General features: G+C 38.1%; 1 protein-coding gene across 4 annotated transcripts in view; it reads left to right on the top strand.

Annotated features, from left to right (window-relative positions):
- The window catches only part of GNPTAB (N-acetylglucosamine-1-phosphate transferase subunits alpha and beta), a 48700-nt gene that overhangs the window by 15362 nt on the left and 18480 nt on the right, over positions 1–14858 (top strand). For all 4 annotated transcript variants that reach the window (XM_072871612.1, XM_072871603.1, XM_072871621.1 and 1 more), the window contains exons 8-12: positions 8067–8228; positions 10497–10676; positions 11765–11935; positions 13618–13741; positions 14485–14688. In XM_072871612.1, coding sequence (XP_072727713.1) covers positions 8067–8228; positions 10497–10676; positions 11765–11935; positions 13618–13741; positions 14485–14688 — 841 coding nt within the window. The remainder of the gene's footprint in view (positions 1–8066; positions 8229–10496; positions 10677–11764; positions 11936–13617; positions 13742–14484; positions 14689–14858) is intronic.

Below are 14858 nucleotides of genomic sequence, written 5' to 3' on the forward strand. Positions count from 1 at the left end.
AAGACCAATTGTCCATTCTGTGACTGCGAGTTTTTAGGCATTAGATTTGCTAGCCTGGAACTGTTTAAAAAGTACCAGCCTTATCACTTTCTCTCATCCATTTGCTATAGGGTGTGGTCTTGCTGAACCATACTATAGCACTGGCTTGTTTAATGTGACAGAATTTTGTTTATGTAGCTTCTTAGCTTTTTTCTTCCTGCTTTGCTTTTAGAAGGATTATCTTAATAGTAACAACTTGGATTGTTTCACAGCTGAATGCTGTATTTCTCTCTGCCAAGTACTCCGTATGGTCTTGAGCAAGTTGCAATTCAACTTACCCACCTGCAAGGCAACAGTAGATCACAAATTGTGTGACTGTGCCATCCGTTAACATTTCGTGCCTTCTATTCTCCCCTGGCATTTGGACACCTTTTCGAGTTACAGCCAGGTTTAAAAGATAGATTAAAATTTCAAAAGTCTGTGAAAATCATTGGCTTATGTATTGGAGAGAGATGTGATTGGTGGTGTGAAAGGGGCTGAGGCCAGGGAGTTTGTGGAGGAGAAGGAGTTAGCAGGGGTAAAGGGATGTCAGTCTACAGGTCATCTGTCTTTGTCAGTCTCCCCACCTGTAGCATGTGCTAATTCACTTTATGGCTTGTTCTGGGTGCTTGAATGAGCATGACTTCCTTTCCTTGTCTTTTTTTGGTAGGCTGGACTAACAAATCATGTATTCTGCTATTGCAGAAGCGTTATTGCGTAAGCCCTTTCATAGGCTGGTCACACTCCAACTTAATGCAAGCTGAATTTCTTCTTCCTTGTCTCGGCTTGTGTTAGCAGGCTGTCTTAGAATCTCACTAATGGTAGAAACCTTCTGAAGTAAACACATTTGTACCTCTCTTCCTACATGCTCTTAAACAGCTTAATAGAGAGAGTTCTTAAATAGTTATTTAAGCTTAAATAGTTCTTTTATTTTGCCTTTGTTTACATCTGTAGTGTATTCATAGAGAGTGGCTATGGCTTTTCCTAACCTTTGTTTTACTAAGTTAATCAGGCAGTGCTCATCCCACAGCATTGGCTCTCCATTCCTCTCATCCTTCTGACAGCCCTTCACTGCCACTTCCATTGTGGATTTGTCTGCCTTCAATACGATTGACTGGAATTTTGTACAGTGTTTTAAATGAGGCATTACCAGAACTTTTTACACAGTGAAAAATACATAGTACGTGGCTAACCCAAGGCTGGCAGACTGTCAGAGACTTGCTGTGTGCTAGAGTATGCTCATTGCAAACACTGCTGCCACTGTTTCTGTGTAAACTCCCTTGCATCTTTCCACTGCTATGTATTGGTGCTGTTCATAAAAATTGTCTCTTGCTATTGTGAATCTGTTGCTAGTTTGGGTGAGTGGTGGCACGTGTGCTCTGGTGTGGCCGGGGCATCCTTCCTTTTCTTTTTAAGTGGCACATTGGTTAAATAGCAGTGGATATTCATATGGGCAATCTGCCGGTCTCTGCTTGTTTTATATGCTATGGGTATTTCTTTAATTGTTTTAAAGAAATGGTGTTTACTGTAGAGAAATGAGATTGTTAACCAACAGGAGATGGTACTTCAGTTTTGCTGTCTTGAGATGCTAGGTTCTTAATTTCAAGTTTGAATGAGGAACATTGTTGAATGTTTCCTGACTTTGAGCCATCTGAAGAACCTTCGAGTGCAGGTTCATCCATTTGCGTTTGGAGCCTTTTCTAGTTCCTCACCACAGTTTAAGTTACAGGTTCCTGGTGGTTTTAACACATTTGATTTAATGGAGCTGAAGAGCTCAGAATACCTTTGACTTCAGTTACCAGCTCTTTTCATTTGTTAAACTTGCCCTTTAGCGTTCAAGAAACCTAGTAACAAGATGTTCCTTAATTATTTTTTTCTGTTTCAACTTAAAATCAATTAGCTTATGTTTTCCTGACCTAGGGTTATTTTCTAGGAGCAGCTCTTCTGTAATGTTCTCATTAATTACCAAATTGGTATCTGAAATAATATTGCCTCTATCAGTTCAGAGATTATTTGGTGGAAAAGAAATCTGTCTGATTCCAACTCTGGGAATAAATTGGAGCACCATCCTAGGCAATGTGTGTTCTCTGGTTGAACATCATAGATGTAAGCTGTCATCGTATCATAGTTCTAAGGAATGTTCCCCCCTCAAACAATATTTGGAATTTCATTCTCTGTCCCTTAGCGGTTGTTGCTTTATGCTCTTTTTCCAAAATGATTTTGACTTGGATAAATCAGTTCTTTTATCCATAGTACCCTACTTTTTTTTTTTTTTTTAATTCTGGTGCCTTATATCATTAACACTTGGTGTTCTTTTGTCAGAGTAACTTTTATGTGTCTTTCTTGGACCCTTCAGTATCTTTCTGTCCTTGATGTTCTACCACCTTCTCTTCTTCCCTCTGATGTCTGGTGTCGTGGCTTGCACTAATATTTTTGCTGCTAAAACATACTTCTTTTAGTATAAGAATACCTGTTGTTGTGGTATTTTATGTGTTTGGTTTTTTTTTTCTTGTTCCCCAGCTCTCCCCAGGTACTTTCTAACTTCATTAGTTGTGGTTATTTCTCTAATTGCATTATCTAACTATTGTTCAACTCAGTGTTGATGCTTTTTCTCCTTAATACTCCTGTGTGGATTTTTGCTTCCAGCACTGAAAAGTTCGTAATTCTCTCCAGGATTTCTGCTGTAAATCTTTGTCAAGCACAGACCTTATTCGTAGACTAGCCTGTGTCTCTTGTGCTATGATAGTGACCTTCCATCTTTCATGGACACCTTGGAAGAATGAAATACCCAGATTTCTCCTAATTACTTTTGAGCCATGTGCTGGGTTTTTATTATCTTGTGGTTTTAAGACTTGTGGAGTGATTCTGCCTGGACCTTAATTTTTTGATTGCAGTCATTTTTTTTCCGTTTCATCAGATGATCCCTTTCATCATCTTTTTTTTCCATTCCAGTAGGATCTCCTAGCAGTATTAGTCCAACAAAAAACATGATGGATGGATTCTTTCTGTGTTTCAGTTCTGCTTCTCATGTCCAAGCAGCTGGCTAATCTGTTCTGTATCCAAGCTGATCACTATCTTACCTCTTTAGCAAATCTTAAAAATGCTATAGTTTCTCTGTGTTTTTGCATTGCTGTCCAGATGAACATAAAGGCTGCATCTCTGGGGTGTCTTAGATATGTCTTCCATCTCCTTGTCTGTTTTTATGTAAGTGACATACTGTGCCTATTATCTTTCTACATGATTCTTCCTCACCTTGTCTGGGTTGTGTTTTCTCCTTGTCATCAGTCATGTGTCATCCAGTTGATCACAAATCTTTCTGTTCGTGCTGGTTCTCTTTTCCTTGGTGTGTTCTTATCTTTGTGTAAACATTACCATCGTGATCAGCTCATTATCTGTTCCTAAGAGCTCCTCTTCTGCAATTTGGTTAGGCATATCTCTGTATAAAGACAATTTTTCTCAGGTATCCACAGCATTCTGCAGTTTCTCCATCCAGTCATCATTGCTGTCTGTATTTCTTTTCCTGGTGGTGGGTGCTTTAGAATAGTTAAATTGCGATTATTGTACCCTGTGTGGTCATAGCAGTGGATTCTTCCTCAACCTGTTCTCTACTCTTGATAGCAGCAATTTATTTATGTTACACCTACAATGGAATATAGGTATATAAATGTAAGAAATGTTTTATTTGCAAGGATAAAAATTTTTACATGTGAAGTGTGGATGAGGTTGTTTCTATAGAAGCCTTTACTAAGATCCTAGCTCAGAATCAGTTCTTCATTCAGTGGATGTTGTAGGCAGGCAGCTGTGGTAAACATAACCAAGTATGGTTTTCTCCTTACCAAAGAGAGAGATGCTAGGCTAATGCTACAGTTAAGTAGAAGAAAGGTTGGTTGTTTACAGTCCCCACTGAAATTTGTAGCAATTCCTCTGCTGTTACTATTTCTGGAATATAAGGTCTGTGAAGGGGTGCAAGATGCCTGGTGGAGAAGAAAGTTGCACCTAAGTTTAGGCTAGACTTGTGCCTCATAGCCACCTCCTGATGCTTAATGGGTTTCTGCATGCTCTCAGTGGCTGTTTTGGTGCAATGGTGGAAGTAAAGAAATAATAAAAAATTTTAACAGTGCTGCTATTAGAAGAGAAGAAAGGTAAGCAAGGGAGGAGTGTAGCTGTTTAATTGGATTGCTTTAGTTTGTTTGATTGAAATAACTCCTGAATCCAAAGAGGACCAAAAATTGCTCAGGCATCTGGGCCAGGTGTTTCTTGTTCTAAAAATCTAACAAATCTCTGAGAAAAGCAGCTGAGCGCAACTAGAGTGGGTTAAATTGTGAAGATTTAATATATAATGAATCAATTTCCAACTTGAATTATATATGTTAGTCTATTGAATTTTTATACTTATGGCCTGCACTGTAATGTAATGATATGGAAATTTATTTCCAGATGAAAGGTAAGCAGCAGTGTGTCTGCTGATCATATTTGTTGTTCTACCTTGTGTGTCTTAGGACAAGTGTGGCTGAAAACATATTTGCCTGCTTTTTATTTTCCATACTTTCTTAACCGTGCATTGGTATGCCACTAGATGGAGGTGTTACTCTGGTTGTGCAGCTGTCTGCTGCTAAGCCATATTTCTTTAAAGGCTGTAAAGATGTGACATTGTACCTATACATGAAGAACAACTGAAAAAAAGTTTTTTCACTTTTCCTTTCTCCCCTTACCTACATTTCTGGAGAAAACTATTATTGTTCAGCCTAAAAGAGATGCTGTGACTTAAAAACTAGGTAGTGATGTAAAGACTGACAAGGGAAGGATTGAAAGGGCAAGGGGATTTGATTTGCTTGATTTTGGTTTTTTGAGGCTATCATGCTAACACTTTTTCACTGAAATAGTATACAGTAGTGAAAATTTTTGGAGAAAGGTGACTTTCCTTCAAGATTTAATATCCCAATTGCTTCAGGGAAAACTGAGAACTTGTCGATCTCTTTCCTTTGCAAAATATTGGTTCCTCTTAATCTGTTAATCTGCATGCACACACATCTACAGACAAGTTATGTTGGAAACTAAGGGCCATAAAGTGTCTTAATGACCTTGTCTTACTAAAGGAAGAAAATCCACGTAGGAACCTGCAGGCACAGTGACACTGGGTGTTTGCTGTCCTCACTGCCTTGAGGGTGGGGGGTCTGGGATTCTTACTGCTGCTCTTGTCAGTGTTGATGGAGCAGACAGGTGGCTTCAGGAGTTGGTGTTGTGTGTTCACACAGATGTAATAAGTAAGCTCTGTAGGGGAAAAAAAAAACCTAAGGCATTGCATTGGTTTTGACTCTGAGTTGACCCTCCTACTACGTTACCTTATAAAGGGAACTTGATAAATTTGTAAAGACAACAGTATTACATATTTGTAAACCTTTTTGTAACTCTCTAACACAACACATGCCCACCCCTGCTTCCCTTGCTATGCGGGCATATGAGTTTTCCCAATATCCATACTGGAGTGTGAAAAAAGGAGCATCTCATTTCCTTAACAATCAGCTTTGGTCATTAAGAAGGTGAAGTGTGATAATTTAAAGACTGGTTAAGAGTCCAAGTCCCACCTCAGGAAAAAAATCTGCTCTTGAGGCCTCTTACCTTGAGAACATGGAAATGAAAGTGTTTACTTCTGCATGGGGTGCCTTAGCCCATCCAGCCTGCTGCGTAGACTAGTAAGTCGAAGTCGCCAAACATGCTGGCTCCAAAGGAGAACCTGCATTTAAAGTTACCTGGTGGGGAGAATGCAGTTTCCCTGTCTTGTTTTCAAGTGCGTGATATAAATGTGCACGGGTGGTGGTCTGGGCATGTGCCTGCATGGTGTCTTTTCAGCCTGCTTGTGTTAGAAGCAGAGGCTTGCCTGATCATGCTGACTCTATGCATCTACCTGCCTGTTTTTCTGTTCTATTTTCACAATACCTTTGGATCTGCTGACCTGTTTTGTCAGGATGAAGATGTTTTCTAGAAGATAATATTTTACAGGAATGGGGAATCGCATGCGTCCCCACTGAGAGGAGCTTAATACCTGTGAGACATTAGAAAATCTGCTAGGAGAGGGTTCCATTTTGAATATACCAGCAACAAAATGCTCAGAGCAGAGCTTGCAATTTATTAGAATCTAGTTAGTTATGTCAGCAGATAACTTCATTGAAATCTAACTTTATTGATAGCTCTGCTTATGAAAAGACTTTTTTCTTAAAGGCATTGGTGGAAAAAAACATTGATGTAATAAAAATAATCTATTCAATACAGGGGTTATCTTAACTCTGATGCTGAGCAGTGGAGCACATTTTTCTACTACTTCTTGTTTGTGCTTGGACTGTTACATGTTTAAAAACCTAACGTATATATGCTGTGTTAGTGGGGGGAAAGGGGAAGTGTTTGTCATAAATCTAGTTAGGAATCTGTAGTACAGGTACCTATTTTGTTGAGTTTGGTGGAAACAAGTTAAAGAGAAATTCAGTGTTCTTATATGCTTTCAAAACTCTAGAATGGTAATATTTTTGGTTTGTTATACGTATGTTTTAAATGACAGATTCTAAGGGACTGTGTGACACTGTTGTATTCCTAAATAAAGCACATACCCACTGATGGCAGCTTTGCAATCTGTAGCATTTCAATATCGATATTTTTGGAGGTTGCTAGCTGCAGTCCGTAACTATACCTCAGCCATTTAGCTACTGAAGCCATCGTTTCCACCCGTAGGTTCAGATGATTCCCTGGAAGGTCTGAGATTTATCAGATTTTTCTAATGGCAGGCCTCATAAGTCAGATTGAAAGATCTCAAATAGCATATGAGTCAAAGCATCAACAGCTTTAAAATGTCACAAGTGGGACAGCTGGTCTTGCTAAGGGAAGGGGTGCTAACTCTGGAACAAGTGTTGTTTTAAAATGAGCAGAAAGGGTCAGATTTAATAAAAAATAAAGAAAAAATGACTTAAGGGTATTCTGAAATAAACCGTGATGGTTTTGCTGTTTTCAAACATGACTATTCAAATTTGGTTAATTTATAAATTGTTTTTACAGACCTTATACAACTGAAAATCTGGTAGATGTGCTTATTTATGTTGTGTGCGTGAAGGAACAAAAATTAAGCATAGCATCTAATAAATATTGTTAATGATTAACTGCTTTTATTCTCAGTCTGACTATTGAATGTGTGCACTTGGAGAATCAAAGTGCAGTTCTGCTTTTAGCTTTTGTGTCTACTCATGCTACTTCATATGGTAAACACAGCATTTTATTGGGTTATGCTATATTTCTAGTGAAATGTTTTGGTGCCCTGTAATTTGTAAGCTATGCTGTCTGTTAGAGAGGGCATGTAGTGCAAGCCCCTTCTTACCCTGTGCATTATGAAATCTGATATACAGACTTACTAGTGGCAAGAGATAAAAACAGCAAACAGATCAAACAGTCCCCAACTAAGAAATGACCTTAACAGCATATTGGCAACCATCATTAAGGACTTGGAGACCCACATGGATTAGTCCTGGAGCCCTTTGTATCTCAGATTTCTGAGCTGAGGTTGATCTGTAAACCATTCTGAAAATTTCACGCTTCTGACAGCAACGATGAATTGGTGGCCTTAATTTTCTGAGAAGAGCATTGGTTGATTAAGACAGAAAAAAAGTATGATTATTTCAGTCATATAATAAAGTGGTAATAAAATATGAATTTTGTTATTGGGGGTGGGAGGGAATGGATGGGGACTTACTGTTCACTTGCTCCAGAAATATTTATAACATGGACAGCTTTACTGTTGCTGTAAAGGGAAATTGTGTAAAGAGAAATTTTCTTTGGAAAGTGAAAATTAAGCATCTAGAAATGTTCTGTATCTTTAAATATTTTTTTCATTTCTTGTTTTACTACCCCTTTTTGTGTTCTTACAAAATTGTAGTTCTTTAAAACAGTGTTTACCAATCATTCTTGTTAGTAGCTCTAGTAAGAAATATATAACAAAAAGATGGAATTGGCAAAGGAAGAGTGCTGCTGTGGGTGCATGCCAGAAATTATTTTCACTGTTTGTATAGTTGCAGCTCTATTCAGAAGCCAGCGTGGCTCTCTTGCAACTGAATAACCCTAAGGGTTTCCAAGAACTGAGCAAGCAAGCAAAGAAGAACATGACTATAGATGGAAAAGAACTGACGCTTAATCCTGCTTATTTACTATGGGACCTCAGCTCTGTCAGTCAGGTAGGTAAATTCTGTTACAGCATGTAAAGGTTGTAGTATTTTAAAAGTGCAAGTAGAGGCTAACTAGTCAGTGACAAGGAACATGGGATTTCTTCCAGAAGCTTGGAAGTGTTAAGAATCCAGTATTTACTATGTTGTAAGAAAACATCACAAGAACACTGTCAAATTCTGAAATCAAGGGGGAAGAGGATTAGTGACAGTTAATTGAAATTTTCATGTTTTAAGTGAAAAATTTTGCCCTCTGCACATGTTCTGATAAAGTTGTGTGCAGTCAAGTCCTGAAAGGCTTAACTGATTCTGACTGGCAGATAAGCAGGCTTCTTGTGTGGAGGAGACAGAGGGCCTTATTAACAAACATGATTATCTCCTTCCTGATATGTTTCTTAGGCATTTTTTTTGCTTTGCAGCATCACATATGCTGAGCAAATGCTAATTACTTCTCTTCCAAAAATTTTGAAGACCTGAAATAAGATGTCTGTAAGGAAAGGAGGTTTACTTTGAATGCTTTTGATACAAGCAAGGATGTTTCATTTGGCAAAAGGAAATAAAATAACAAGGTGTCTGTTTCAAGATAAGATCTTCTAAAATGTTGGGTTTTTTCTCCTGCTAGAATTTAATTTTACAGTAAATGTCAACTGACATGGATAAAGAAAATGTGCCCTCTCCAGTAAACCATTGACATCCAGGAAAACATTGAGGTGCTGGAGCGTGTCCAGAGAAGGGCAACGAAGCTGGTGAAGGTCTAGAGCACAAGTCTTATGAGGAGCGGCTGAGGGAACTGGGGTTGTTTAGCCTGGAGAAAAGGAGGCTGAGGGGAGACCTTATGGCTCTCTACAACTACCTGAAAGGAGGTTGTAGAGAGGTGGGTGTCAGTCTCTTCTCCCAAGTAACAAGTGATAGGACAAGAGGAGGTGGCCTCAAGTTGCGCCAGGGGAGGTTTAGATTGGATATTAGGAAAAGTTTCTTCACCAAAAGGGTTGTCAGGCACTGGAACAGGCTGCCCAGGGAAGTGGTTGAGTCACCATCCCTGGAGGTATTTAGAAGACGTGTAGATGTGGTGCTTAGGGACATGGTGTAGTGGTGGACTTGGCAGTGCCAGGTTAACGGTTGGACTTGATGATCTTTAAAGGTCTTTTCCAACCTAAACAATTCTGTGATTCTGTGATTCTATAAAACTTGCAGTCTATCTTTGTATCATGTGCACCTGGCTTTTGGAGAACTTTCCTTGTTAATACAAACCCTGAACTCAAACTTTATACTTCCCCATGTTGAAATTACGCATTATTTTGTAAATGGGTACCTAGCCAATGGATGCTGGTGTTGCTGAAATGTCTTCAGTTATGTTTTTGAGAATGTGTAAGCTGTGTTACTGTACATATTAGAAAAGAAGGAGACTTATTTACAGTGTGTAGAATCTGCAGTAATTGTTAAACATTCACATTTTTCTTGAGTTTCCTGTTTCAGTTGGGCATACTTCTTTTAGAAATGTTCCTTTTAGGCAGCCTTAATTGTTGTTTTTTAGAAGACGTCATTAAGTTCTCATAAATGGGAAAAGAAACATATGTCACAGTGTCATGTAACCTAATTTTGTTACTTACCTGAAGAGCTTCTAATTAAAACGTCTTTTTAACAAAAACATATGGAAACATTTAGCTATTTGATAGTGAATATTAGGCTCAGTTTCATTAATTTTCTCCTGCTTAAATTCTTTAAAATTAAAGAGCAGGGGATAATTGAAGAGCTGCTACATCATGACACTTCCAGTGTATCTATATTAGGTGACATTTATATACGGCTTATGATGCAATGTACTTGGAAGGGCCCAGCCTCTTAAGACTGGATTTCTGAAAGGTGATACTACTGATTTGAAATGCAACTTGGTTTTTGATCAAGATCAGGAAATAATTGAGACTAATAATCCAGGAAAACAGGACGGTGTGTTTTTTTTCTTTTTTTTTCTGGAGTTCTTTCTTCAAGAGCCAGGATGACACAAGGCACTGTCATCTAGCAGTTTGGTCAGCAGATATCCTAATGATACCAGGTGGTCAGCCATTGGTGTCAGAAGACTGTATTGTTCACCTTGGTAATTCACAAGAATATGATCCTTTAGAAGAATAATGGTACTTGATCAATGTACTTTTTATTTTTGAATGTCTAAGTCCTCAAATGCTTATGCACTCATATGCTAAAGCACACTGTTGTTACCTGGCTGGATCAGAACTTGAATGTTCTGTTTAAAATCTAAGAAAGGATTTTTTCTTTTTATAGTCTAAACAGGATGAAGATATTTCTGCCAGCCGTTTTGAAGATAACGAAGAGCTGAGATACTCATTACGATCAATAGAGAGACATGCCCCTTGGGTACGGCATATTTTCATCGTCACTAACGGGCAGATTCCTTCCTGGCTTAACCTGGATAATCCTCGGATAACCATAGTGACACATCAGGTAAACACCAAACAAACGAAAACCAAACAAAAAACCCACCAAAACCCTCAAACAAACAAAAATACCAGCATCAAAGTGTCACTAGTAAAGATTCTGTTTGTTTTGAAATGCAGTTATCCCCTTTCAGCTAAAGGCTGCATTTATTTGGAAGGTAGAAGTGACCACCTCTTCTCCATCTCATCCATGGTTTTATTAAACCCCAGTATGTCTCTGTATTTTGGCTAAGCAGATAACTGAATATATATCAAGCCTTCATTTAGTCCACTCTTCCAAATACTGAGGCTTCAGCTAACATATACCTGTGTCTAATTTCTTTACAAAGTCTATTTATAAAAAAGCTGGGGAGAGGAAAACGTAATCTGAATCCATAAACACTCTCTCAGGACCAGTAATAACCTAATGAGCTTGTGTTGAGACAGGGTGGATTACAATTACTGGAATTAAGATGATGGCTGCAAAAAAAGTAGCTATGCATTCTAAAAAACTTAGTTAAAAAGAGAAAGGGAATCCTTCAGGCTTCCTGAATAAGTGAAACAAAAATACTCTAGTAGCTGCTTCTTATGAATTAGAGAGTAATTTTTGTATCTGAACATGCCATAAAGCCCTGAGCAACCTAAGTGGTAACAAGACACTAATTTAACTTCTGTTGCTGTCTGCTTATGAAGTTACTTGAAAGAGATGGAAGAATCCTGACTTTTTGAATGCTGCAACAGGCTCAACTTGCTTGAAACATTGTGCAGCCTGTACTGCATGAGAAGTATAAATATGTGTACACTGGGCCTGATCCAGTACCCAGTGAAAGAGGAGTTGTGTCTTTGCATTCAACCAGGTGCAGTTTCTAAGTTGAGCAGCAGGCTTGAAAATGGTTTTGTGTGGGGAAAATGAGATAGCGAAGTCTTTCTTTTTTGCGAAAATATTTTCACCTTTTTTGTCTTTCATATCTCTCCTTGTTCTTGATAAAACTTTTTTATTTTAGTAGATAAGTATGAAATATATCTGATATACCTGACTGTTTATGGTTTGGGGGGTTTTTAATTTATTTTTGCCTTCTGAAACTGTTTTTGGTTGTTGGGGCTCTTTTGTTTTAGGAAATATTTCAGAATGTGAGTCACTTGCCAACCTTCAGTTCGCCAGCTATTGAAAGTCACATTCATCGTATCAGTGGACTCTCTCAGAAGTTTATCTATCTCAATGATGATGTTATGTTTGGGAAGGATGTTTGGCCTGATGATTTTTACAGTCACTCTAAAGGTCAAAAGGTAAGCCATTATGAAAGGATTTTTTTACCAGAAGTAGATGTAAAACTTTTCTGTGCTAATATAATAAAAATCAAAGAAATACTACTTTGAAAGGGAGAGCAAATATAAGAAGATTTATCTTTTCTCCCCCATTTACCTCCTAAAGGTTCATTATTCTTAACTAGACAATTGTTAGCAAAGGTGCAGGGTGGGGAGGGCTCCGTCTTTTTTTGTATGTGTGCTGTGTTGATGTTTGTGTTGCAGAATTGCTTTTTTTCATATTCACTCACAGGTTTCTGGCGGTATTATGGTTCCTCTGTCAGGCTTCATGCTTTAGTTTATCAGTGTCATTCTCTAATTCTACTACTTTCTTTTGGAGCACTGGTAAAACTGATGTGGTGTTTGGCAGCTGTCAGTCTTCCCTCCCTTGTAAATTCTTCTTGTTTTGTGGGAAATGTTCAAAACGAAACCGAATCAGTTCTTCCATGGGAACACTGAGGTCAGATGACATGGAAACTAGTCTAATATTTAAATTTACCACTAATTACCTCTGTTCCAGACACCCATAATATCTTTGCCCGATCTATATATAAACATATATATAATTATTTACTAAAAGATATATTGGTGCATGTTCATGAACATCAAGTAATTTAGTCTTTCAAGAGACCTATTATCAACAACTGGGGTAAAGCAAGGAAAGCAAGCTGAGGAAACATTAGCAATAGTCATGCATAAAGACTGGTTGCCAGCAGAGTTTTTGTCCATGGGCTTGATCTACAGGAGCGACATGGAGGAAAAAATTAAGATGCATATTATTTCTATTAAAGCAGTAAGTACACAAGACACTAGAGACCACTGAATTAAATGTGCACACTTGTGTACACATGCAGAAGCTTTGTACAAAATTAATTTAAGCTACCCTAAAATTACTGTTTCAGTACTTGAGGATGTTAGGAGGCTTTTAGTTGTTTTAAATCTTTAAGGATATAGACGTATAATTGCAAAACCATATTGTCAGTGTGATTCTATTGTTCTTTAGTTATTCTTCTCAGTTATGATGATAAAAGTCAGCTTAGGTGCAACGTTGTTTGTGATGACCTGATCAGTAAGTGTTTAAGTAGGAAATGTGCTGCTAAAATCTTGAAACAATAAGGCCTAAAAGAAAACATGTGTGTGTTTTAATGCCTCCCCAGTTGAAAATACACACACCCACACACTTCTTTTTATCTTGGCAATTCTTAGAATTATTTAAGTCGTAGAGGATCAGATGCTTCAGGGATTATGTTCAACATGTGCCACATCTCATGACTGGGTAGTAATGAAGAAACGTTTTGAGTCAGGAGAACAAGTGAACTGCAGAGCTATTTCAGAGTTAAAGTTCCTTCTTATCTGATAAAAGATAAAATATTAATTTTCATTGGAATATGGTTTGCGGAAGTGGATTTGGGATGTCCTCCTTTCTATTTCTGGCCATTGCTGCCTTGCTGTATGGCCTTGGGAATTCTTCAGTTCTTACTTCTTTTTGAAAGGAATAATATTTACTTCACAGATGATAGGGCTTGAATGCCGTTTGTAAAGCTTTGTGAATACTTAAGGCACTATGCACAGGGAGGCATTATTTTAAGTCTCTGTATTCCAAGAAACAAGCTCAGTTGACTTCTATTTGCCAGTCCTTGTCTCAGACTGTAATGTTGTTCCAGGTTTACTTGACTTGGCCTGTGCCAAACTGTGCTGAGGGATGTCCTGGCTCATGGATTAAAGATGGCTACTGTGATAAAGCCTGTAATAACTCAGCATGTGATTGGGATGGAGGTGATTGCATTGGTAAGACAGCAGTGTTAAATTTGGAAAAAGTGAACCGTTTGTTTTTTCTTACCAGAATAATTCTTTAATTTGTCGTTCTGTAACTGCAAAATTTGCCTCCTTTAATAATAAACAAAAAAGTTGGCTTACAGATGAAAACCTTATTTCTTGGAAACTACGAATTGCTATGGAAAATGACAGCAAATAGTACAGCATAGGAAAATCTTTGGGTACCAAATTTGACTAGCTGAAAATAAGGTTTTTGAAATTCAAATTATTATTATATATTATTGTATAATATTATATATTATTTGGACTCAGAATCCAAATAATAACAGGACTGTGAAGCTGCACCATTAGTTGCTAGATAGAATTTTCAGGACTGCAGGGTAGGAAAATGAAGTGGTACTTCTGGACTGAGGAAGTGATACCACTCTAGGGGGCTGTAAAGTCAAGACTGCAAGCATGAGAGGTAAATCAGTTTTCTGCCTGCCTTTTTGAAGTTAAGACAAAATATGTTGGAGTTTTTGTTGCAATTTTAAGTTGGTTCCTAAACTTCTACAGGGAGATTGCGCACACTGTAGATTTTACACTAACTCACAGAGGTCGAGTTAAGATTTGCTCCCATTTTAATTTCACCAGTGATAAATAAGATTGTTGACTCTTCAGTCTAGCTTTAACACTGTGGCTTAAAATGTGCCTTTCCTCAGAAATAAAGATTTCAAATAACTGGGGGTTTTTGTTTTTGTTTTCTCTCCCTGTAGGTAACAGCGGGGGTAGTCGCTATGTTGCTGGTGGAGGTGCAGTTGGAGGTATTGGGAATGGACCACCATGGCAATTTGGTGCAGGAATAAGTGGTGTTTCATACTGTAACCAAGGCTGTGCTAATTCCTGGCTAGCAGACAAATTCTGTGATCAGGCCTGCAATGTCCTCTCCTGTGGATTTGATGCTGGTGACTGTGGCCAAGGTATGTAAAATACATCACTGATAAACTTTCTGTAGGGATTCTCTTGAATTGCCTGACCTTTTTGGTTCATTGTTACTCTCAGATCAGGCTAAGATGCCCTGTACAGAGTCCTGGAAAAGAGCTGCTAGCAGCTGAAGAAAAAAGTCAGATGCTTCTTGTATGTACTAATC

The sequence above is a fragment of the Ciconia boyciana genome, chromosome 1, assembly GCF_034638445.1.
Source record: "Ciconia boyciana chromosome 1, ASM3463844v1, whole genome shotgun sequence".
Classification (NCBI taxonomy): domain Eukaryota; kingdom Metazoa; phylum Chordata; class Aves; order Ciconiiformes; family Ciconiidae; genus Ciconia; species Ciconia boyciana.